The sequence below is a fragment of the Colletotrichum paranaense genome (genome assembly GCF_030867605.1).
Source record: "Colletotrichum paranaense strain IMI 384185 chromosome Unknown Scaffold_2.1, whole genome shotgun sequence".
Classification (NCBI taxonomy): domain Eukaryota; kingdom Fungi; phylum Ascomycota; class Sordariomycetes; order Glomerellales; family Glomerellaceae; genus Colletotrichum; species Colletotrichum paranaense.
Genome location: NW_026848960.1, coordinates 19,506 through 42,292, shown reverse-complemented (window position 1 = coordinate 42,292; position 22,787 = coordinate 19,506). Strand labels below are relative to the sequence as shown.

The window sequence follows — 22,787 nt, the reverse complement described above, 5'->3', positions numbered from 1 at the left end:
AAGTTCCTCCTTAGGCCAGGGCCCACTTACACAGTAAACACTCTCTCAGGATTAGGGAGGCATCCTATCAAACAAGGTAGAACAGGTTAGGAAACTTAGAGAAAATTCAAGACGAAGCCCTACCCGCTCCCGCTCCGCCATGCAGCCCCCGTCTCATGGGCCCTTGTTGGCCTTGCGAGACGGGGTAGTCTTCTGCGCTGATCACCTGCATATCGGCCCCGGGGCTCTCGTGGTCTGCTGTGTTTATCCCTCAGATCTCCATATCAAGGCCTCGATCCGCCCCTTGTTGAACTCCTGTCGGTTCCCGGCCCTCTCTCGTCTTCGTCCAATATCCTGAACCGAAAACTCTGAATACTGTTGCGAAACCTCTCAGTTCAACTTCAAGCTTAGACAGCCTCACAGCAAACCTTTTTCGACTTATACGGACGACGACCACTACCACCTCCAGTCTCTCCCCTCTCACCAAACATCTCGAGAAACAAATCACATACCACCTAGTCCACGACCACAACCCCCTTCAGACCGCATGGCCACCCGCCGGTGGTACCTCGAAACCTCCCCAGACGGCAAATACCAATTCGTCTCCCTCAAACGCTCCCGCTCCCATCATCATCACCGCCATCATCACCACCATGAAGACCCAGCTCCGGCTCCGGCCCCCTGTCCAACTCCGACCCCAGCACCTCCACCTCCACCACCAGTCCACCACTGCTGCCGCGACGACTGCGCACACATCGCCGCGCCCGAATACAACGACCTCCTAGACCGCGAGCGCAAGCTCCGCGAAGCAAACGACGCCCTCGCCCGCGAAAACTACACCCTGAAATGCGACCTCCGAGCCTCGGACATTGAGGGCCGCCGCCTCTCGGCCCTGCTTATTTCCGCGCAGGCGGAGAACCAGCTCCTGCGCGAGGACAACGCCAGTTTGCGGCGGACTATCGACAGCTCGGGCGGGAACGCGGGGAAGTATCTGCAGGAGGTGGAGAGGCTGAGGCATAAGCTGCAAAAGGTCGAGAGAGAACTGGCGGCGCGGTTGAGGCATGGGCATCACCATCACTTTGGACATGGGTTGGGCCACGGGGTAGCGGAGAGGATTGAGGAGTTGAGGAGGATTGTGCGTGCGTGGGAGGGGAAATATGATGGCGTGGAGGAGCAGAATCGGCGGTTGAGGAGGGAGTTGCACGAGCAGCGGTGTGTTGTTGCGGGACAGGATGAGAGGATTAGGGAGTATGAGAGGATTTTGAGGAGGCATGGGTTTATACGGTATGAATGAGAGGGGTTATGGATGGATATGACGGATATACGTTTTTCTCTTTGTTTTCCTCTCTTAAATCTCTCTACGAGATGTGGACTTTCGGCGCGGTTGAGGATAAGTGTCTTCGACAGCTGCTTGAGAGAGTCTCTTTTTTGGTAGGAGGGAACTCGTTTGGCTGGATGATATTGCATGGACAAGCCTCAGCGTGAGTTTCTCTCCCCCTTTCTTTTCCAGATATCATGCCTTGGATATGAGAACTGACATTAGCATCGGCATAGGCTCTCGTCAGAAATTGCAGGGCATCATTTTCATTGGCTTCGATTTGAGATAGACTTTTGCTGACGATGCTTTATTGGATACTCCGTCATGCAAGGCACTGCGTGACGATCATTGGGCACGACATTTCTTTTTGGAGCATCGCAGCCCCGACCTTCGTTTACGACATATTTCATTTGTCAACAATGAACTTCTCTGGCAATCTTATATGACTTTGGGCTTTGGAATGTTTTATCAAGGTTATTGTTTTGGGGCGAAGTGATGGACAGATATAGAGATTGTCATCTCATACTACGTTGCCCTTCATGTCGGTAGTCATTACTCGTACTAGCTGTATCACTCAATTGTCCTCCAGGCCTTCGATCTTGTTTCAACTGGAAATACCGATGAATTGCTTTTCAAAGGATCTCCTATCGCTTGCACTTGAATGCGCCAAATTGGCGTGGAGAAAGTAGGTAATAGAGCACTCTTCGGTGAAGACATTGACGTAACCCAACATGCGCATGCATTTCAATGTACCGCTCTTACCTAGTTTTGAACTTGTGATTTCTTGGTTGAGAATTCTTGAGATTCTAATTGGAGTTGGTCTTTCTCTGTATCGGCGCATGGGATCAAGGAGTTCACCTTGATCCAACTGGTATCAGTTTCAACATTATGTTCACATTCAAGGTTTAATAGAAACCACCAAAATTTCGGAAAAAAAGAAGCAAATCCCAAGAGTCTCTCACATACAAACAATCTCATTGTGCGGTGGTGGCTGTCAGCAGAGGGGTGAGACGAAGCGTCGGCACCGGGTCACCAAGTCAGCTGTCTCCGAACTCAGACATCGGTTGGGCCAGGCCTCATGACGCCATCCCGTCCTTTCGTCCTTTCTCCAAAACTCTGTACCTCCAAATTTAGTACTCGCACTTTCCACCGCAGTTCGGTGTACATGGATAGGTAAAGCGAACCGAGCAGCCCGGGATTCCATTTTGGGGATACGAATAGTTCTGTAAAAAATGCAAGGTAGGGTTCTTCATTCGTGTACTCCGTCGCTGTGCCAATTCCGTTTTACCCCCATGGCCACGTCAAATCAGACGTAATGGTGTGCAGCATAAGGCTGCAGCCATCGTCTTGGCACCGAGTGGGAGAGACTGGCGTTACACAAGCTGTGGACAGCGCGCGAACGCGCGATTGCGCAAGAAAAGTGTTGCGCGCAAGCAGGTATGCGCGTCTGCAACGGGCCACGGCCGCAGGATCGGAACCCATGTTGTTGGCCTCACCTGAGCCACCTTTTTCTTTCTTTCAATCAACAGACTGTTTCTCCGGCTCAGTAATTCCATTTACAAGGGAAGGAAGAATAGCAAGATAACGGAAGATAACTAACACCTTATCTTGATGGAGTGTGTTCGGGGTTGCGTATCCCAGTTCCTCAACTTACGTGCCCAAGGTCGGGGCGGTCGTGAATGCCTTGTGCCTTCTCACCTTGTCGCTAGAGTGCTAACACCGAGGTGAGCGGGACATGGTCACCATCCTTGGGGCTTCAGCCGCAGATGCAGCCGTAAATCGGAACCGTGGAATCCAACAAATGACCTGCTCATCCTCGTCTCTCGCTTCAGCAAGCGCGCAAAGGACCAGAAGAGGGAAGTTATCCGCGAGGCACAGAAACGACAGGGATGGGAGAGGTTGAGTGAGATAAGCACCCAAAACATGCTTCTGCGGCTGAGGAAATCAAAATCTTCCACACGTTCCTCTAGGTTTGTATTGTCTTTGTTCCTGGGAGGTATTGACAAGCAGACGTTCAGCTGGGCTCCCTCCCGCTTACCTCCCATGTTAACGACGGACAACCGAGGGGGATGCTATTGCTAGACACGATCTCTCATTCGATGACATTCGACACAGGCAGTATCGCCAGCCACTGAGAACCGAGGTGGCACATAATTTGAAGCTGACGGACGATAATATCGACGTCCGAAGACGGATGAAGCTGGAAGCGTGACCAAGGCAAAACAGGCAGCCGTCTTCACCACCGTTCAGTCGCTGGCAGATGGGGAACGTTTTGGGTGGACACCTCGGGTACGTACCGTCAAGGGTTCCCCAGGCCCCCGTACCCCACTCTTCTTCCGTCGACAAATCAACTTACACCTTTCCTTTCTTCCGTCTTCCCTGCCCCTCTACTTCCATGGAGTTCCAAAGCGGATTGGAAAGTCCAATATCTACAAAGTGCTGGGAGAACGTTGTCGGCACTTGGCGATTCTCAATGTTCCCCATGATGGTTCCCTTCCTGTGTCCACCAATGATTTCTAATCTCTTTTTGGATGAGAATAGGCACTGGACGTTTCCGTACGAGTTTCGACAAGGTACCTTGGCATACAGACATGAAGGAGGATGACCCTGTTCCTGTATGAGTGAAATCTCTCATTGTTTTTTCCTTGGCTTTTCGTGAGCTATCAGGTCTACTTCATTGGCCTAAATAAGTGTTCATTGTCTTCCGGGGTGAGAAAATCACACCAGACTGGGTATGCCTTCAACATCGAAGAACACGATGACGCGGATGTCGCTCATCATTTCATGTCAATATCTCGATGCTGATAATCACTCCAAGTGGGAAAGTGCACCTTGGTTAGAGCGGCAAGAATGCCGCAGAGTTCCCAGTCTGCCGAGGCAAAGCCATAAAAGTACCAAGCATACATCCTTTCAGGCGAGATTCGTAAACCCAAATAACATCGAACCATATTCCAACCAAGCTGTCAAATCGTACTTCTCAGAGATGATTTGGAACTTACTTGCTGCAGAATAAACCAACGCGTCGTACCTATGCATGCCCGATATCTCCCCGAAAGCCGAGTCACACGCGGGGTGGGGGGAAGTGGATTCGACCGGATCCAACCCGAGTAGTGAGAATGTCTTGTTGGCACTTGGAGGGACTCAAAAGAGGATCAACATGCCTTGGCAGAACACGCAATGCTTTCTCTTCTCTCTTGTTCAAAGAGCACAAATGCGCCCTGGATATCCCGCGTCTGAGCGTGAGCGAGGTACGAGGCACAAGCAGGTGACTATCTAGCATGAACGGAAGGAAGGAATCCTACGCTAGAGATACGTAGTCGGCGAACTCAGGGACACTCTTCAGTCAAGGCTGGCGGCCCGTTGTCTGGGCCCGCTGCCATGGGGAGGTGCGGAAGCTCAATTGGACGGGAAAGCTTTTCCTGTGACTTTTGCGCGCGCTTACAAAGCTCTCGTTCCAGTGATGTAGTTGGCGTTCAGTATTCCTGTACGGGTTGTACGGGCTTCATCCCGGTCTACCCCTGCTTCGAAAAGACAAAAAAAAGGCCAAGAGTTGCCTTGCCGCCAAGGGAACGATATCGCTATCTAGGAACATCTCGAGATCGTGGATAAGGGGTAACTGCCTATCCCGTCGAAGCTAGTAGATTCAGTTCATGGGAAAGTGTAAAAAGTACGCCACATGCCCTCTGAAATATGCATTCTTCATCCTTCGAGTCTTTGACTGAAACCTGTTGTACGCTTTTGAGGGGTGTGGGGGGGTTGTATCGTGATCTGGCCTACCTCCCTTGGGCTTAGCAATATCGTGTCTCGCAGCCCTATAACTGGAGACCGAGACTAAGGTTGGTGATTTCTGCCTACGGATACGGACAGGCCTAGGCATGAGATGCGTCCGACTTCTTCCACCTTCTGCCAAGACAGGATGGCGGCCGGGTTCTAGGCGGCTGGCGCCTGGAGTCTAAGGTAAGGTAGTATAGTGTACGTACCAGTGGGAGTCCTGATCGCGGAGTACCTACCTTACCTTAAGTCACGTACCTATCATAGACAGAGAGGTGGCCAAGGTACATTGCCCTGAGGGACTGAGGTTGTCAGCAATTACCACTCTTTTTGGAGGGCAGCAAGAACAGTTAAGCTTCATTGGTCGTCGTCCGATGCTGGGCTGTCAAGATTGTGTTTGGCAGGGGACTGCCTGCCCTGCTTGCCTTGTGGGCTACCTTCCGTTGGTTAGCCCGTGGGGCGGTGTTCCGTTAGTCTGTGCTTTACGCAGTACCTGGTTACTTCGACTTCCACAAACCGCAGCAGCTTTCCCCACTGGACCTCACTTCATCATCTCGTCACTCAGTCAACACCACCTGCACCACAACCTACAGCCTGATCACCACCGTTTGGCAAGGAGGTACGGCTCGCGACGTTCCTGTCCATCAGCGAACGGGTCATCGTATCGGATTTGATCGATTCATGGTCAGGTCGTCTATTGGTGCCCTCTCATGATCAAGATCGATCATCGGAAGAAAAATGTGCGAAAAAGAAGCACTCAATTGCTGGCCATTTCCTACATCGAGCCCATGAAAGGAATACGTTAGCCTCAGTCACCAAACAATCATCAACAAAGTTACGAATGAGTCGCGTTCTGATGCGGGGTGACTCACGACGCGAGTTTCGACTTCTGCGTTCGAGTCCCTCCTCCCCCCATGACCTTCCCTCCGTCTGCGAGGTGGGGTGGGGTCTTTCGCGATGGCCTCACAGTAGCCTACATACGACGATCACTTTTCTCCCACGATCATGGCGAAGCTATTGGCCGCGAGGTTAGGAATGAAAACGAGATACGCACATCATTATCCTGGGGATCGGACGAGGGAGCAAAGAAACAGGTTCGGGGGCGCAGACATACATCGACGCAGAACGCAAACGCAGATGCAGACGCAGAAAGGGCCCGCAGGAAAGGACCGCACAGCGCCAAGAAGAAACCCGTCGACCGTTGACCCGTTGACGTCCCTGTGTTTTGTTGTGCGCAACGGCGATGTTTTCTGGCGGCGGAGGGGCTCCGTCTGCGGCAGGCCCCTCACTTGAGGCCTCAGTCGTGAGGACTCTGGACTGCGTGCTGCGCGCTGCGAGCTGCGTCCTGACCTCACCTCACCTTACGGTGCTGCGACCGGATTCGACTAGCGACGCACGCAAACGAGAGCTTCGCCCTCTGCCCTTGTACCCACTGGACTCTGGTGCTGCAAAAGCAAAGATGCGGGAGGCCAAACGCTGTATGGACAGCGCAGCGTCAACGCAGCCTGCCTCGGGAAAGGGAGAGAGAGAGAGAGACTGAGTGAGACGTGGGTTTGGGCGAACCAGTCTCCCGGGTACGCAGGCGTGGCAGGCCGCATTTGCGAACCATTCCGGAGACACATTGGCACACACAAAAGCGACAGACACACGGGAAAATAAGGCGTCCCACAAGAAAATCCAGCAAAACGAGGCAACGGGGGAAAAGTGCATTTCTGCCTTGTTGGCTTGCTGGCCCTGCTGGCACCTGCACCGCCCATCTGCCAGAAGTACGCCAATGAGAGCAACGGCTGCCACCGAGAAATTTGGTCAACCGAACTCGAGCAATGCCCCCCCCCCCCTTTTTTTTTTCTTCGGTCTGTCAGACTCTGTCTGGGCTGGGAATGAGGTGGCCTGTGGTTGGCTCAAGGGGGCCATCTTGGGAACAGTCAGCAGAAATGGGAGTTGATTCCTGGTCAACCTCTTTTTCCACTTTGCTTTCTGGCTTCACCTAGGCTAGGTACCGGATGGACTCACTCACACCTCTCTCTGACTGTCACCACTGGATTGTCACTGTCACTGTCACCGTCGAGTCTCTTCCCGAGTCCCGCTCCCCTCTTTCTCCCGTCCCCGTTCCCATCCACACGCTCTTCTTGACCCAATACCCCTGTCCGTGTTCCCCCCTTTTGTCCCCTTGTACGGCACCACAGCCCAGTCCCAGTCCCTCCCGTCATGACATCCCTGCTCGAAGGGTGAACCCGCGATTCCGCCGTCCGTCCTGCCTAGCGAACTACTGCGGGTACGGAGTAGGAGAAGGATGGAAGGCTTGAGGTGTGCGAGTGAGCCTGTGAGGTGAGGGGATTTGGGGACCCGCGATGACTCTTCCTACTCACCTCACCTCACCTCGGACACACGCACTCACTCACACACTGCGCAAGCGCAGCAGTCGCAAAAGTCTGCAGCCAAGAGGCAACCAAACTGGGCTAAGCAGCTCCAGCCCTACATGGCCACTACCGAAGGAATACTTTTGGAATGTTGCTAATCTCCTTGTGCCTCGGAGCGTCCAAGAGTTCCCTCCTCCGTACCCTACGCAGTACATGCCATGCCTACCCTGCCTTACTACCAATGTACCCGTTCCCGTACCCTATGCCTATGGCATGGACATGTCAATGTACGGCATGTATTGAGTAGGTAAGGTAGGTATCTCAGTGTGGCTACGTACCCGGTTGCGGTTGCGGTTGTGGTTGTGGTTGCAGGGGTCAGGTATTCGTTCGTTCTCCCTTTGCATCGCAACTTTGCTGTCTGCCTCTCTTAGCTCCGGAGGCAGCAATGCAATCCACTGCCAGTCACCCACACCAAATCCCATCTGTCATTCTCCCTCCGCCTCCGGCTGCGACTTTTCCTCTCCGTCAAGGCTGCAATACCTGCTTTTGCAAATCTGGATAAATAAAATGTCAAAAGACGCCGCTTCTGCCTTTTTCTCTCCCCCCCTCCCTATTCATCCCTCAGTTATTACCTGACCTGCTCATTTCAGGGTGCGGCTATTATTTTCTCTATCCCAGACCAAAATAACACCCGGTCCCATCTTGGGCAGCATTCAACCCCTTATATACCCGACTTGACTCATCTCGACAAGGCACACACATACGACAAGTATTAACCCGCGCCTACCACCACACCACCCACATCGAATTTCAAAAAATTTCAATTCTACTCTTTCCAAATACATACATCGCAATCGCATCGCTCACAACGAATATATCGCTCTCACTTTCGTCGCGCCTGTCTACGGCGAAAAGGCTCCTTGCCTTGGACATTGGTTCACACCGTCAACTCACAAACCCCACCGTTGATCGACAATCCCCCGGCCGCCCAGCGCCGCCCAATAACCACCAACCATGTCTACCGCCAACAAAAAAGAGGCTCGCGTCACCTTTCAGACCACAAAGGGCCACCGTCACCAATCGAGCGACTCTAGCATCTCCGTGATCAGCTCAAGCCCTTCCGCCCAGGACTACTTCGACCTTGAACTGAAGTACAATCAGCTGCTGGACGATATGTCCCGGCTCAAGAGCGAAACCAAAGCTCGCTACGCTGCCTTGGAGAACAACATTGAAGTTCTCAAGATCGACAAGAAGGCCTGGGAGCGCGAAAAGGAAAACTTGCGCACCGAAAACCAGGTCCTACGGGAGGATCTCCGCAAGGCACAACGCCACAGCCCCTCTCGAGAGTCGACAAAGATGTCGGGCGCACTTCCCAGCCAACCGCCCTCTCCAAGAGAACACAAGGAGAGAGAGCACAGGGAGCCCAGAGAGCATAGGGAGCCCCGAGAATACAAGGAGCCCAGAGAACACAAGGAACCCAAGGAGTCAAAGGCTTTGCGTCGCAGCGACTCCAAGCACCGCACCCGCGGGGAGAGCAAGGTTCGCAAGCCCACCGAGGACAAGGAGCTTGCGAAGCGCTGCAAGGAAGACAAGGAGCGCCTCGGCCGCCGCTTCGAGCACAAGGACGACAAGAGCACCTCCAGCGGAAGCTCGAGGGGCAGCAAGCAGGGCAGCTACATTGAGCCCATGGGCCCCAGCGCTCCTCGGCCCGCTTCCATCGTGGAGCCGACCCGTCCCCGTACCAAGCGCTCCGAGTCTACGTCGTACGCCATAAGACCTACCGTCCTCACGACCACAACTGTCACCGATTCACCTTACGACCAGCGTACTCCAGGCTACCCGGACCACGAGAGTCCCTTCTATGAAGGTAGTGCATATGGCCATGGCCATTCACCATACGTTGAGGATGGAAGCTATTACGCACACCCTCTACCAGAGACCACCCGCGGGAGGTCGCGTCGGTAAAGCATCCGACACAAGCAAGCAAGAAGCAACAAAAAAAATTAGCCAAGCCCTGTGTGACACACCACCAGCGGGCAAGGGTGGTTTTTTTTTCTTCGCTGCGGGAAAATACGTTTACGATACTCTGCATTCAGCCACATGAAATTCTTCATCCCTGGCAAAACGCAGCCTCCAACCGATAAAGCGGTGCGGGGGGAGAGAGAGAGGAGGCTTGAAAAGCGCTCTTTTCTGCACCTTTTTCCCAAGACGGGACGGGCGCTTTGAGGCGACAGATGGGACCCCCGCACCCGCCGCACCGAGTCCGGGCGCAACGACTTACTTGAGAGTCGAGACGCCAGCCGAATTGACGCAATAAGTTCGGTTGACTCATCCTCGATGACATTCTTCGGCGAACTTGGCCGTTTCCCGAGGCCAAGTGTTTATTTCAAGAGACGGAAATCCGCCTCCTCAAAAAGTTTTTGGTTTTTTTTTGGTTTTCTTTTTTCTTTTTTTTCCCCATATTGCTCAGTCATGTATCAAATCCTGTACTAGCTCTCTCATGTCAACAACTCGATACCCAATACCCAATACCCTTTCATGTTTTCCACGATATATCATTACCTATATACCTGAGTTTCACCCGAGGTCATCACATCGTTTCATCAATTGACGTCAATTGACGATATCCCAATATAAAATAAAATCTTTTCAAAACAAACAAACAATCGTCCCACCCCAGATGAACTATTAGTATCCATTAAAACATACATACAATCCCCACCGCCACAATGAAGCTATACCCCTCCATCAACCCCGACCTCGCCGACTGGGCCGCCCGCCAACCCGTCTTCTTCACGGCCTCGGCCCCAACCCACCACCCCCACATCAACGTCTCCCCCAAGGGCCTCTCCGCCCACTTCGCCGTCCTCTCGCCCAACTTGGTCGCCTACATTGACCGCACCGGCTCCGGGTGCGAGACGATCGCCCACAGCTACGAGAATGGCCGGCTGACGCTCATGTTCATGTCCTTCGGGCCCGCCCCGCGCATCTTGCGGCTGTTTTGCAAGAGCCGGATCGTGGAGTGGGATCATCCTGACTTTGATAAGTGGATGAAGCGTGTTATCCCGCAGGATGACACCGCTGGGGGAAACAGTAACAGGGAGTCGTATGATGGGGCTAGGGCCGTCGTTGTTGGTGAGGTGTGGGAGGTGCAGACGAGTTGCGGGTATGGTGTCCCCATGGTGAGGAAGGAACTTTACGCGCCCGCCACGGCGTCGGAGGACGGGACGCTCGAGAAGGCTCAGCGGCAGCGGCACGACACCCTCGATACCGACGACAATGACCCCGCGCAGACGAAGAAGGACGAGCTCTCCGTCTTTGAGGAGCGTCCTACCCTCGACTACTACTGGAAGAAGCGCGTCGATAACAACACGGTGAATACCTACCAGGTCGAGACGAACCGCACCTCCATCGACGGGTTACCCGGCTTGAAGGCTGCTCGGCGGGATGCTGGGGAGACGCTCTGGGTCGCGGATCTCAAGGCGGAGGTGCTGCGTGCGGCGAGGGAGACGAGGGGTGTTTTGTTGGGGGTTTTAATTGCTGTTTTGGTGTATTTTGGTATTGGCGTCGTGGGCGGGTTGGTTGTGAGGTGGAGGGAGGGGAGGGAGCATAATTGGATTTGGCCTAATTGAGGTTGGGATTTTGGGGGTCATGGGGGAGTGGTTTGGTGTTGGGGACTGCGTAAATTTGGGTTTCAAAATCGGTAGATGATAGGAAGTAGGAAGTATGGAATGCAAGCTTGGTTGTTTTTGGTAATGAACGTGGAGGCATCTGTTGTCAACTGTGAAGCCATCGCGAGATCCCAATAGCGGAATGAGAAGGAGTGCGAGCGGGAGAGTGTGAGAAAGCTTGTATCGGACCATGGTCGCCCGACTTTCACATCATGGACTGGAATTTTTGTAATAACTCGTGGGTCTGTCCTATTAGGATGATCTCTACTTGATTCTCATACTCCGCAACCACTCGTGACGATCTCCCAGGTCAAGGTGCGCTTACGACAGCCAACCACCAACCATCGACTACCTCCTCCCGCCAACCCCTTTGCGCAGATCACACCCAACGCCGCCTCCTCTGCAATGCACAATGCTGCTGGTATCGGCGGGTGATATCGTCAAAGAATAATCGATGTTGTGGATGGCGCGGGGAGGGGGGCAACTGCATCCAGCGAACCGGGTGTTGCATCGCCCATACTCCGTACCTCTTCATCGCATCGTGGCCCTCGCTCATTAGGCCCGTTGGGCAGAAACGCAGGTGGTGCGTAGGTACGCAATAACATCCACCCATTGCCTATACTTGCTGACCCTTCGCGTGCCTGCGAACCCGCATGCCGCGCTCTTCTTTCGCACGTGGTAATCGACCATGCGAGGTACAATCACTTTTCAGAACGAATGCAAGAAATTCTTTGCCTTGCGTTCCCCTCCCTTGGATCATCCCGTGCCTGCAGCAGGGGCGCCGGACTCGCGCGCCGCATCCTTGTTGCCGCTGTTGCTGCCCGACGCACCAGCCGCCGCGGCCTTACCACCACCACGACCACGCCTGGTCCGCTTATGGTGCTCCGGCTTCTCGGAAGGCGTGGCGTTGCTGTTAGATGCATTGGTCGTCGATGGTGGAGCAGAGCTAGAGCTTGCTGCTGCGGTATTGGCTGCGTTGCTACTGTTGGAGTTATTGGCGTTCGAATTCGAGTTAGAGGCGGCAGGCTTCTTCTCCTTGCGCTCGAGAACTTGTACTGTGCCCTGGGCAACCTGTATGGGGCTCGCAGCGACTGCCTTTACGAGGCCATCGTGATCGGAGAAGTCGACATAGGCAAAGCCCTTACGCTTGTCGATTTCCACAAAAGTGACGGTGCCAAAGGCCTCCATGGCTTGCTTGAGGAGTGCCTCGGTTACGCCCTGCGATGGGTTTGCGTGCTTGACGAAACCACGGGTCACACCAGCGGTAACGGCCGCAGTGCTCTTCTTCGCGTTGCTGCCCTTGCCTGATGCCTTAGGACCGGTAGGGGCGTTGGACTTGGCACTTGCTGGCGCGGCAGCTGGCTGCGAATTCAAGCTCGATGCTTCCTTGTCGACCTTGGCAGCCCTTTCCTTATTCTTCTCCTCGTCCTTCTTCTTGAGCAAGATGACCGGGGCTTTGGCAGGTGCTGGAGCGCTAGAAGAGCCGCTCGCCTCGGTTGACTTGCCCTTTGCTTCGTTGGCACTTGCGTTCTTTCCACCGCCGCCTCTTCTAGAACGACCTGACTTAGGTGCCGTGGGCGTGGCGTTTCTCTCGGATGTTTGTGAAGCAGCTGAGGATGCTGGGGCCGGAGCTGTAACAGGTGGCGGTGCGGCTGCTGGGGCTTCGATCACGGGTTGCGCTGGTTCCTTTGATGAGGTTCCCTTGGAATCGGCCTCAGCTTTGGCAGCATCGAGTCGTGCCCTCCTATGAGCGCTTCCGGGGCTGATACCAAGGTCTCGCTGCAAGATGCGGGCAGCAGCCGCAATACCAGCTCGCCTACTCTTGGGCTGATCCTGAGACGAGGAAGAGGAGGCCTGCGTGATCTGGCTGGCGACAGCTTCTGCGGCCTTGACAGCGTCCGCAGTAGCCTTTTTGGTGAGGATTTTGACCGTCTCTTTGGGTTTATCGGCCGATTTGTCTCCCTTAGAGTCCTTCTTGCCTTTCTTTGAATCCTCCGCCGTCGATGCCGACGACTTGCCCTTGGTGCTGGAGTCCTGCCGAGCCTGCTTAGCGCTCTTAGCGGCGGCAGCCTCTTTCTGCTTGTTGGCCTTCTTCTCCTTGAGGAACTCAATCAACGGTGTCGTTGTGACCTTCGTTTCGGGCTTCGTTTCCTCCACGTCCTTGTTCTCATTGCTCTCGTTGTCCTTGTCAATCTCAGGATTGGTCAAGGATTGCAAAAAGGCCATGAACTCGGGGTCCTGATCAATAGTTCCCTGCCTTGGATCGGTGCGCTTTTTGCTGCTCGGGACTTTGTTGTAAATCGCAAACTCGAGAACGGGCGGGCCGACTAGGGAAGCGCTATTGGACGTCATCTTTGCATCTTCCCAAGACTTGGCCTGAATCAGATTCGACAATGTGTTAAGGCTCTCGCGCTTAAGAACATGAAGATAGACTCGTCCTGGCCTCGATGGCTTCGCAGGGCTAGGCGCAAGAAGCATTAGCCACCAACCCTGGGACACATGGGAGTAAGCACGTACTCATGAGAGATCTTCCCAGCCTCAAAATTGTGCCAGCTGACGAGGCCATTGCCAGCCTTCCATTCGTCGCCTAGGTTGTTCCATAATTCTTGCTCCGTCGTGCCAGGGGGCAGTCGTCGAATAACAACCTTGTCGCCCTCGACGGGAGTCCTACTCTTATTGGACTTTGGCGCATCAGTAGTTGCCTGTTGACCGGAGACCGAAAGAACTCCATTTGTCTTTCGAGATGCGCCTTGGGCGCCAGAGGTTGCCATTATGGGATAGATAGCCTTGTATTCGTATGCTCGGGATCGATACCTGATATAGGATGGGTATGCTATTTTGTTTGGTTATTGTTTCTTGTCTTGTGGCCTGGTGATAAGCTGTGCAAGAAACATTGGGAAATGTGTAGCGGGAGTGTTCCGAAAGACGAAGTGCGCCGCGCAAGGGTCCAAGAAGGTGTGTGCAAGACCTGGCTCAGATGTCAAAAGGTGATGTGATGGCAGGGTAGTGACGCGGGGCTTTGGGTTCACCTTAACCTCAGATCTGAAAGAATGGCTCACAATGTGCCACTGCCTCATGTGGACCTTATCTTATCACCTGCACTAGCCCTTTTTGGATAGCTTTGTCTGGGTGGGGCCCCAAGGCTGTCCTTCCACTCCTCATCTCACACAGCCCCACAAACCTCTTCTCGGAAAAACCTCGGCAAAGACACAACCTCTCACAGAGCACTTTCGGTCAAACAATATTCCGATCAACCAACTATTCCGAGGTTCACCCAGCACCCACTAGCCATCAAGATGGCAGGTCAAGAGAAAGAAGGTGGTACCTCGAACATCAAGGACAAAGAAATCGAGGATACCGACGTCTACCCGGAGACCTTTCCGGATTTCAATCAGTTGAAAATAGCTTCACCTGCCCAAGTTACGGAAGGAAGTCATCCACGGGAAGCTGCGACGAGTTCTGAGTACAGAGAGCCGACTGCGCAAGAGATCGAAGCGGCCATCCGGCGAGCAAACAGCTATCAGAATAATCCGCTTACCAACACTGTCAGACGGAGCAGACCGACTGGTGACCGTGCTCGCAACCGCAGCGCAGCAGTATCTTTTCAAGTTCCGTCAGTTCCACCGGGCGCGACTCCCATCAACTTCGGAGCGCATCATCCTCCCGATCCTCAGCAGGTGCCTGTCGCATCTGAACGTGCTACCCCAGCGTCCGTCCGCGGTCGTGGAATTCCAGTCCCTGGTCGTTCTGGCTACATCCCCACCCTCCCCCCTCTTAACAGTCCGCCGCGCCGACAACTCAGAGACCCCAATTCAGGCCGTCCCGTTGTAGTTGGAGGTTTCGATAACCCGCTCGACGAGTACAACCAGCGAGTTCTGCGTCGCAAAGCCCATGACCAGCGGACTCTCGAATCATTCTTGCAAAATTCACTACCCGAAAGCACCTGGAACTCACAGAACCCTCGTCCTCTACCAGAGCTCCCCCCTGCTAGCACTGCCCAGCAGTCCCCAGCAGCCGCACCCAGCCGTGCTGCCCATAATACCCCTCCGACGCTCCCCGCTCAGAACAGTGCTCCACCGCACCCTTCGCCTTTGCAGTCACACCCGGTCGCCTTGAATCAGCAGGAGCCTTTTCCAACGCCCTCACGTCGCCGTGCCAGGTCTGCATCATTCTCAACACCGTCGAACGCCTCTTCTCTCGCTTTCCCTGGCCCGAATCAGAATCAACCTCCCCCTGAGACCATCCAGGAGGAGCCATCGACCGAATACGAGGAACTCGAACGCTCTGAGGAGCCCGGTATCCGCACCGCACAGATTGGTTGGTCCATTCAACAGTCCAACGATTCATCGCACGTTTCGCTCCGCGGCGGAAGTCTTGATCTCGACGATTTCCCAAAGGATTTTGATCCGAGCTACTACGAGTCCGACGATATCGACGACGACTTGGCTGTGTATTACACCGAGTTCAATCCAAACATTCCCGAAGACTTCAACCCGTACGACATCGAGATAACATCTCAGGTGCATACCCAAATACTCGAAAAAATGGCGAGCCACATCCCCCGACCCGGCCCCGCCAAACTCTCCCCCAATGCAGGCTTAGACGAGTGGCTGGAGGAAGCCAAGCAGTGTCACTACTTGCCCGAGCGCGCCATGAAAGAGCTGTGCGAGCTTGTAAAGGAGGTGCTCATGGAGGGTGAGGAATACTATAATCCTCTCTTCTCTAACCTTGTGCTGACTTGTGGAAACTAGAATCCAATATTCAGCCTGTGTGCACCCCGGTCACAATTTGCGGTGACATCCATGGCCAATTCTACGATCTGCTGGAGCTCTTCCGTGTTGCGGGCGGAATGCCTGGCGAGTCGAATGTGGAGGCCCCCAAGACTGCCACTACGGTCATCAGCCCCGAGGACATTGAGCCTCCTACCGAGATTACGAACCCGAAGCTCAAAAAGAAGGTTCGCAATGCTGGCAGCCCCCCTGCTGATGAAGACGATGAGGACGACGCCGCGGCTGCTGATACCAGCGCGACTTCCCGAGCCGACTCCGCCGTTGAGGTCTCCACCACATCGCAGTCTGCCGATACCCGCTTCATCTTCTTGGGCGACTTCGTCGATCGTGGCTACTTCAGTCTGGAGACTTTTACTCTTCTCATGTGCTTGAAGGCCAAGTAGGTAACTTTTGCTGTCAGTTGCACTATCGTGCTAATCTTTCTCAGATACCCCGACAGAATCGTCCTTGTTCGTGGCAACCACGAGTCCCGTCAAATCACCCAGGTGTACGGATTTTACGAGGAGTGCCAGCAAAAGTACGGCAACGCTTCCGTGTGGAAGGCGTGCTGCCATGTCTTCGACTTCCTCGTTCTCGCTGCTATCGTCGATGGAGAGCTTCTCTGCGTCCATGGTGGTCTCAGTCCGGAGATCCGCACCATCGACCAGATCCGCGTCGTTGCTCGTGCGCAGGAGATCCCTCACGAGGGCGCTTTCTGCGATCTTGTTTGGTCCGACCCCGAAGACGTCGAGACTTGGGCTATCAGCCCTCGCGGCGCCGGCTGGCTCTTTGGCGACAAGGTTGCAACCGAGTTCAACCACGTGAACGGTCTTAAGCTCATCGCTAGAGCTCACCAGCTTGTCAATGAGGGTTACAAGGTCAGTGCCTATCGTCAGTCCGCATTACTGGGTTTATGCTAACGCAAAATAGTATCACTTCCCGCAGAACTCTGTCGTCACCGTGTGGTCGGCTCCGAACTACTGCTACCGCTGCGGTAATGTTGCGTCCATCATGACCGTCGACAAGGATATGAACCCCAAGTTCAGCATTTTCTCGGCAGTCCCCGACGAACAACGCCATGTCCCTGCCAACCGCCGCGGACCGGGCGACTACTTCCTCTGATTGGGCTCGCTGATCTGTACATGGGAGACGGAACTGTGCTGGGGATGCGTTTGGAACACCGTCGGGGTTTTGTCCTGAGGTTCCAACGTGGTCCTTGCCGAAATCACGTCTCCAACTACCGGCCGCTCGGAATTAAGCGGCGAGGCTCCGAATATCACGATGAGCCTTACATTCGTCTTAGTACACAGAACCGTCTTGGGAGCTACACACCCGGGCATCACTGTCGTGCATCGAAAATACGCACAGTGATGAGAGATAGTTCTTCTTTTGCTGCAGACGGAACATTTTTGCTGTCAAGAGCAACACGCTTGAACATGGCATAACCCACGTCTGGATTTTGCCTGGCCCATTGCCTGGGTTATATCGTGATTTCTGGGCATGAGCACTGAGTACTCCGCGGATAACAGCTTGTCTTTGGCTCGCTTGCATCCAAGAATATGAGGAGTGACTCGCTCGTTTGCTCGGAACGATCACGAAGGAAAGGAAACGAGATTAGAATCTCGAAGCTGGCTCGGCCTCGAAGAACGTGGAGAGGAACGTCGGGATGAGAGAGGACGGGCTGGTTACTTTTGACGTATTTGACGATGTCATGCATGGAATAGAGGGCAGGGGAAGACCTTCTTGTAGATTAGGCATAGAGATGTTCAATACCCATACATTCTGAACCCAGGAAAGCTGGACCACACGTTGGGTGCTGTAAACATTGCCTCGTCCGTGCTAATGCAGGCGATATGTCTCGATAATGACCAAAGGGCTTATGAATGCCAAAAATCTCATGCCGTTTGCTTTTGTCCCACATCCGCCATACCGCATTGAACCCCAAGTCACACCAGACGCCACGCGATGTACTAGGGTACTCCGTAAACCGAACCCTCATCAAACCCCTTTAAGCACGCTTGACTTCCCACTTTAGATCCTTGATACTCACTTCCTCTCCTGCCTTCTCGTCGTAGTCATACCACTCGCCGTCCGTGAGCTCAATAGCAGAGAACTTGCTGTTTGAATCAATGCCCTCGGCGAGCCACTCGCCTTCGGGTATGAACTCGGTAAACTCGAGTCCACGGCAGTCGAACTCGAGAATCTTTTGCTGCTTCGCGGGCTCGCCTTGTTCATACGAAGCCGGGGCGGCCTTTACGGAAGCGGAAGACTCGCGCTTGCAGTTCTTGCACTTCCAGACGAAGTTGGCCTCGCCTCTGCTGCCGCTCATTTCATTTTCGTCCTGGATTGCGCAGCAGATGAGTGGACTGTCTGAAAGCCTTATGACCAGGGGAGAAACTCACAAAGCGGTTGACGCCGACGGTTTTGTCATGAACTTCGCGACAGGATGTGCACTGGACTTTGAAGGTGTACCAGAAGGGGTTACTCTCGCTATCATCGGGGCGGAGATTCGTGACTCTGTGGAGAGTAAGATGTCGTGTTCTAAGACCTCGGAACCATTAAAACTTACCCATTGAGCTCGGCTGTGAGATAAAGGGCGAACATTGTGAGTTTGGCTTTCCTTCTGAGCTCAGTGCCGTTCGGATTGTGGTTGTTTGATTGTTTCTCACACCTAAAACTGATCGAGGGTCGCTGTAAAGGCATAGTGGGGTTACCTCATGGAGGGGCAGCTGTGCCATTTCTATAAGCGAGTACACCTTTTAGCCGCAATAATCACCTAATCGCATAACGTCTATCTACATTTTCAATCGGCTATTGTCAATTGGACCCGTCATCTCGGCCAAGCTAAGTCGATTGTCAGTAATTGTGCATCAGACGATAATTTCCGCGCCTGGAACGTACCGACCATTTCAACCACCCTCGACGCCTCGTCGCACGTCAACGCATCAATTCGACTCGGAGAGGCTGCCACAATAGCCGGCATGCCGTCAGAATGCAGGCAATCTGGTCTAGAGCGGGCCAGGCGCACCGATGCGGCTGCAAGGCCTGCTTTAATGCCTCCGGGGGCATGATACGGCAGTCGGCGACGCGCTCGACGCAACGAAAACCGACCTTTAGCGAGATCTTCACGGCGTGCTACACATCGATAATGGGAACGGCTGCGATGCTGGATGCAGGGAGGAAAGACAGGCGGCGAAAGGATTTGGACCGACAAATTGAAGAGGTCTCGAGCGAGCTGGCAAATCTTGTTGAAAAAGCAAAGGAGAAAGCTCCTAAGAAACCACCTGCTGGTGACGTTGGCAACCGGTATCCGGGCGCATTACAAGATCACGTTCCACAAAACCCCGAAATCAGCAAGATTCTCGACGCCCTAGGGCCCTCATATAGGTGGCAGAGAACTGTTGCGACAAAGGCCGACGTGGACCGTTTATGGAAGATATACGAGCTGAGTCCTTCGAACGAAGTCAGAGGGGTCAATTACGAAGCCTTGATTAAGAAGCTCGCGACAGAAGAGTGGATGCCTATTGAGCACCGCGCACCGCGGACGCCGAGGCAAGCCAAGGCGGCAGCGGTGGCAACGAAAGCTTTGGTCTACAAATTTCTCGACGCAGGCGAATCTATGGTTGGACGCGAAGGAATGCAAACGGCGCGAGAGGAGGTAGACAAGCTGATACGGAAGAAGTTCCCTATCTGGGATGAAAGCGAACTGAGCAACGAGGCTCTGAACACGTGGAGCCGGGAGCTGAACAAGGCGTTGAGGAGTGTTTTTGACGCCTCGACTCCTGAGAACTTTCAACATACGATTTACAGTGTATGTCACAATCTCCTCGTATCGCCTTCATCCCTCACAATCCACACATACAACCATCTTATTGCGGGCCTGGACAGAGTTGGGATGCATCGCCTTGCTTCAGCAGTGGTCCTCTCTTTCTACCAGGGCAAGCTCGAGCCCACGCAGCTTACCCTGGTGTGCATCCTGAATCACTACAGAACGATAAAGGACGCAGACAACTTTTCGGGTTTCATCGCTCGCATGACTGGCAAAGACCAACGAGGCGTCAAGATCCGGAGAAAGAGGCACGATGATGTGGCGGAGTTTTTCTCCCTTCACGGTTGGGCTAGAACGAAAGATGTCGCAGTCGGCTCCCATTACGTCGTCGAGAGGGCGCGTTTTGATGAAAAAGTCTTCGCCACCATCATCGAAGGCATGTTGGCTTTCGACAGACTGAGGGCTGCCGTGGGTGCATTTGCGGCGAGCATCACGGCAGACCTCCTAATTAGCTCGCGGACAACCTCTGAGCTGCTCGATTATTGCGCCCGCTCCCTAGATCGCACAGCTGCAGCCAAGCTTTTGGAACTACTGAAAAGCAAACCCACGCTAATCAAGCGAGCATTCTTTCGAGAGAACGACAAGCTATATCTTGCGCGGCGCATACGGAGCCTACTGGATATTTGCGGCTTGGAACACAGCTTGCCAAACAGCGTGGCACCGTTCCTGAAAGATCCTATGTTCTCGATTGTGTCGAGCGAGGAGCAGAAACGTGTAGTTCATATCGCACGAATAGCCCACACCGTACACCAAACGGAGTGGTTATTGAAAAGCGCGCGCGACTACATTCAGCGCGTGAAAACGGGTAGCGCCAGTACTATTCGCATTGATTCGGGCTCTCCGCAGATGTACAGGATGTGGAGAGCGACGAAGTTGGTTTGGCCAGTGCCCGAGGGTCTTCCGGAAGACCAGCCCGGGACGTCTTTCTCGCAGGAGGAAAAGGTCGACTGGTCTGCTTGGAATCGGCTGGAGGAAGCGTCAGAAGCACAGCTGGCGCAGAAAAGCATGAGTAAAAGCAACACTCTTTCAGAGAATCAGGGTCAATCGCCCGCATGGGATCGCTTTGAACAGGCGGCGGAGACGAAACCGAAGAACACGAAGCACGAGAACAAAACCACCATCGACGAGGTTTTTGAAACGATCGAAATTATGTAGATATGTACTATACCACACATGTAACATTATGGTTATATGGCACGTATATGCCAAGGCCAAATTGATGGATAGAATAGAGGGCCTAGGCCAAAGCCAGCTGTCAGATGCCCCTGATAGAAGGGGCTCATGTACATCAAAATATCAAGCAATTCAAATAAGGACGACCGCACTGCATCGTTGATATAAAGAAGGTTCCTCTACGGTGCGACGGCGTCGCCGCTGGTGTGCGGGCTCGAGAGGCAGATCCGGGAGCTGGCGCGGGCGGTGTACGATAATCCCGAGTACACTGTCGATGAGATGGAGGTCAAGTATATCTACGCGCGGCCGTCGTGGGTTGAGATGCCGAAGGCGGCGCAGATGTTGGATGATGCGCAGGAGGGCATTGCGACGATGGCTGAGACGAATCCATACTGGGCTCGTCGGGTTCCGCTGGACGACGACGACGATGATGATTATGATTATGATAACGAACCGTTTTAGTTTCTGCCTGGTAAGGAAGAGTATTTGTTAGGTATTGTATTCTTGGTGCGGCTTCTATTGACCTCCTCGTTCCCTACGGCTCAAAAGTATCACCTCCACGGCCGCCACCATTGCTGTGCCTGGACAGGTGAGACCCAATTACCACAGCTGAGCCATGGAAGCCTCCGAAAGGGAACTTTGAAAGATGCCAAGGAATGAGATCGTACCATGTCGGTCGCAAGTCTTTGACACTGCGCGGGAAGAGGGTTGCGGCCCCGAGCGTTTGGCAAACTGGGATTGACTTTGTTGGGGTAGTCACGAGTGATATCATTGTAATATAATTTGAGGCGGGGGACAGAACAAAAGAGGAATACGGATACAACACGTGAAGCAAGCTTGTTTGGATCTGACTTTGGGTGACAGTTAAAAGGGGAAACTATCGGGTAGGAAGAGGGTTCAAGTAAAGGTATCTTTTACCTCGTTTGGACATCGGTTGAGGCTACTGATTCGCTGAGTTGTAGAGGCTTCGTCAGAGGGACAAACTTGAAAGCAAAAGGCCATATCAGTTCAAGAGACGCTTTGAGCCGCAAGTGTGGAAATAACCATTGATCCCAGAAATTGGAGAGTCTAAATTAGTTGGGGTGGGCATGAAAAGGGTCCTATTTGGCCGTTGCGCTATTACCCCGTACTCTTTTGGTAATAAGTTGTCAACTCTTGATTCACGCAAAAAGGATGAAGACTCTTCCCCAGGTTGGTCGCACAGGCGCAAAGCTAAAGGAAAGGAGTTTATGAGCAGGCCAATGTGACATTGTAACTTCTTCCCCGTGGATCGCCGTTTGGCCCTTGCTGGTCAGTCGTCACTCGAGTTCCATCGGCGTTATACCCGTGAGGGCCATTGACAATTTTTTGGCTAGTCAGCAGTAAAGTGACTTAGCAGCTCCGTGAAAGCCGAATTGGTATCAAGCAAGAGGCCCCCAATTCCTCTCATTATCAACCAATATTTTGCAAACTGTATGAATAGAGAAATGGATGCCGGGATGCCGAGGTCTCCTGCCCTGGCCAAAGTGATCAGGTGACAGGACCCCTAAAAAAAAACCAAAACTTGGAACATGCATCGCGGAACCAGATCTGGGTGGGGTCTGGTGTAGGTCATTCCTGGGGCCGCGATGAATTTGGACCAGTCACTTGTATGCGCAAGAGTCAGGACTCTCAAGGGGTACCCGTACATAGGTACGCACAGTAATAGAGCCCGCGCGCAAAAAGGTATGGACGTATGTTTAGAAGTATGCAGGTGCACTTTTTTCTTCCAACGGCGGCCAAAACGTGCAGTTTGACCGGACAGATACCGATGTCGGTTTCAGGGTCCTTCCCGCCTTCGGCGAGTCCTCCGGGGGTGGAAAAGGTCATGAGGACGGACGACCTGACAAGCGTGCGAGGCGGTCTGGAATTTTTAGACAGCCCATCTGACCCGGCGTG

At 53.5% G+C, this 22,787-nt stretch overlaps 10 protein-coding genes across 10 annotated transcripts; 6 read left to right on the top strand and 4 right to left on the bottom strand.

Annotated features, from left to right (window-relative positions):
- Window positions 1-526: 526 nt before the first annotated feature.
- Window positions 527-1,273, top strand: CPAR01_01875 (uncharacterized protein; the record flags this gene model as incomplete). Its single annotated transcript, XM_060486163.1, has 1 exon — window positions 527-1,273. One exon carries the CDS (start codon window positions 527-529, stop codon window positions 1,271-1,273), a length of 747 nt encoding a protein of 248 aa, XP_060353491.1.
- On the bottom strand, window positions 761-1,252 carry CPAR01_01876 (uncharacterized protein; the record flags this gene model as incomplete). The annotated part of the gene is made up of 1 exon (XM_060486164.1): window positions 761-1,252. The coding sequence occupies one exon, from the start codon at window positions 1,250-1,252 to the stop codon at window positions 761-763; it is 492 nt and encodes a 163-aa protein (XP_060353492.1).
- A 1,763-nt stretch (window positions 1,274-3,036) lies between the features above and the next one.
- On the bottom strand, window positions 3,037-3,781 carry CPAR01_01874 (uncharacterized protein; the record flags this gene model as incomplete). Its single annotated transcript, XM_060486162.1, has 3 exons — window positions 3,037-3,369; window positions 3,452-3,581; window positions 3,654-3,781. 3 exons carry the CDS (start codon window positions 3,779-3,781, stop codon window positions 3,037-3,039), a joined length of 591 nt encoding a protein of 196 aa, XP_060353490.1.
- Window positions 3,782-6,311: 2,530 nt separating this feature from the next.
- CPAR01_01873 (uncharacterized protein) lies at window positions 6,312-6,608 on the top strand (the record flags this gene model as incomplete). Its single annotated transcript, XM_060486161.1, has 1 exon — window positions 6,312-6,608. One exon carries the CDS (start codon window positions 6,312-6,314, stop codon window positions 6,606-6,608), a length of 297 nt encoding a protein of 98 aa, XP_060353489.1.
- Window positions 6,609-8,442: 1,834 nt separating this feature from the next.
- CPAR01_01872 (uncharacterized protein) lies at window positions 8,443-9,393 on the top strand (the record flags this gene model as incomplete). Its single annotated transcript, XM_060486160.1, has 1 exon — window positions 8,443-9,393. One exon carries the CDS (start codon window positions 8,443-8,445, stop codon window positions 9,391-9,393), a length of 951 nt encoding a protein of 316 aa, XP_060353488.1.
- Window positions 9,394-10,157: 764 nt separating this feature from the next.
- CPAR01_01871 (pyridoxamine phosphate oxidase) lies at window positions 10,158-11,534 on the top strand (the record flags this gene model as incomplete). The annotated part of the gene is made up of 2 exons (XM_060486159.1): window positions 10,158-11,012; window positions 11,409-11,534. The coding sequence occupies 2 exons, from the start codon at window positions 10,158-10,160 to the stop codon at window positions 11,532-11,534; spliced, it is 981 nt and encodes a 326-aa protein (XP_060353487.1).
- A 321-nt stretch (window positions 11,535-11,855) lies between these two features.
- CPAR01_01870 (smg-4/UPF3 family protein) lies at window positions 11,856-13,870 on the bottom strand (the record flags this gene model as incomplete). The annotated part of the gene is made up of 2 exons (XM_060486158.1): window positions 11,856-13,560; window positions 13,617-13,870. 2 exons carry the CDS (start codon window positions 13,868-13,870, stop codon window positions 11,856-11,858), a joined length of 1,959 nt encoding a protein of 652 aa, XP_060353486.1.
- A 525-nt stretch (window positions 13,871-14,395) lies between these two features.
- CPAR01_01869 (calcineurin-like phosphoesterase) lies at window positions 14,396-16,990 on the top strand (the record flags this gene model as incomplete). The annotated part of the gene is made up of 4 exons (XM_060486157.1): window positions 14,396-15,794; window positions 15,851-16,268; window positions 16,317-16,746; window positions 16,799-16,990. The coding sequence occupies 4 exons, from the start codon at window positions 14,396-14,398 to the stop codon at window positions 16,988-16,990; spliced, it is 2,439 nt and encodes an 812-aa protein (XP_060353485.1).
- An 886-nt stretch (window positions 16,991-17,876) lies between these two features.
- CPAR01_01868 (uncharacterized protein) lies at window positions 17,877-18,472 on the bottom strand (the record flags this gene model as incomplete). The annotated part of the gene is made up of 3 exons (XM_060486156.1): window positions 17,877-18,209; window positions 18,271-18,385; window positions 18,438-18,472. 3 exons carry the CDS (start codon window positions 18,470-18,472, stop codon window positions 17,877-17,879), a joined length of 483 nt encoding a protein of 160 aa, XP_060353484.1.
- A 388-nt stretch (window positions 18,473-18,860) lies between these two features.
- CPAR01_01867 (pentatricopeptide repeat domain-containing protein) lies at window positions 18,861-21,332 on the top strand (the record flags this gene model as incomplete). Its single annotated transcript, XM_060486155.1, has 2 exons — window positions 18,861-20,848; window positions 21,044-21,332. The coding sequence occupies 2 exons, from the start codon at window positions 18,861-18,863 to the stop codon at window positions 21,330-21,332; spliced, it is 2,277 nt and encodes a 758-aa protein (XP_060353483.1).
- Window positions 21,333-22,787: the final 1,455 nt, after the last annotated feature.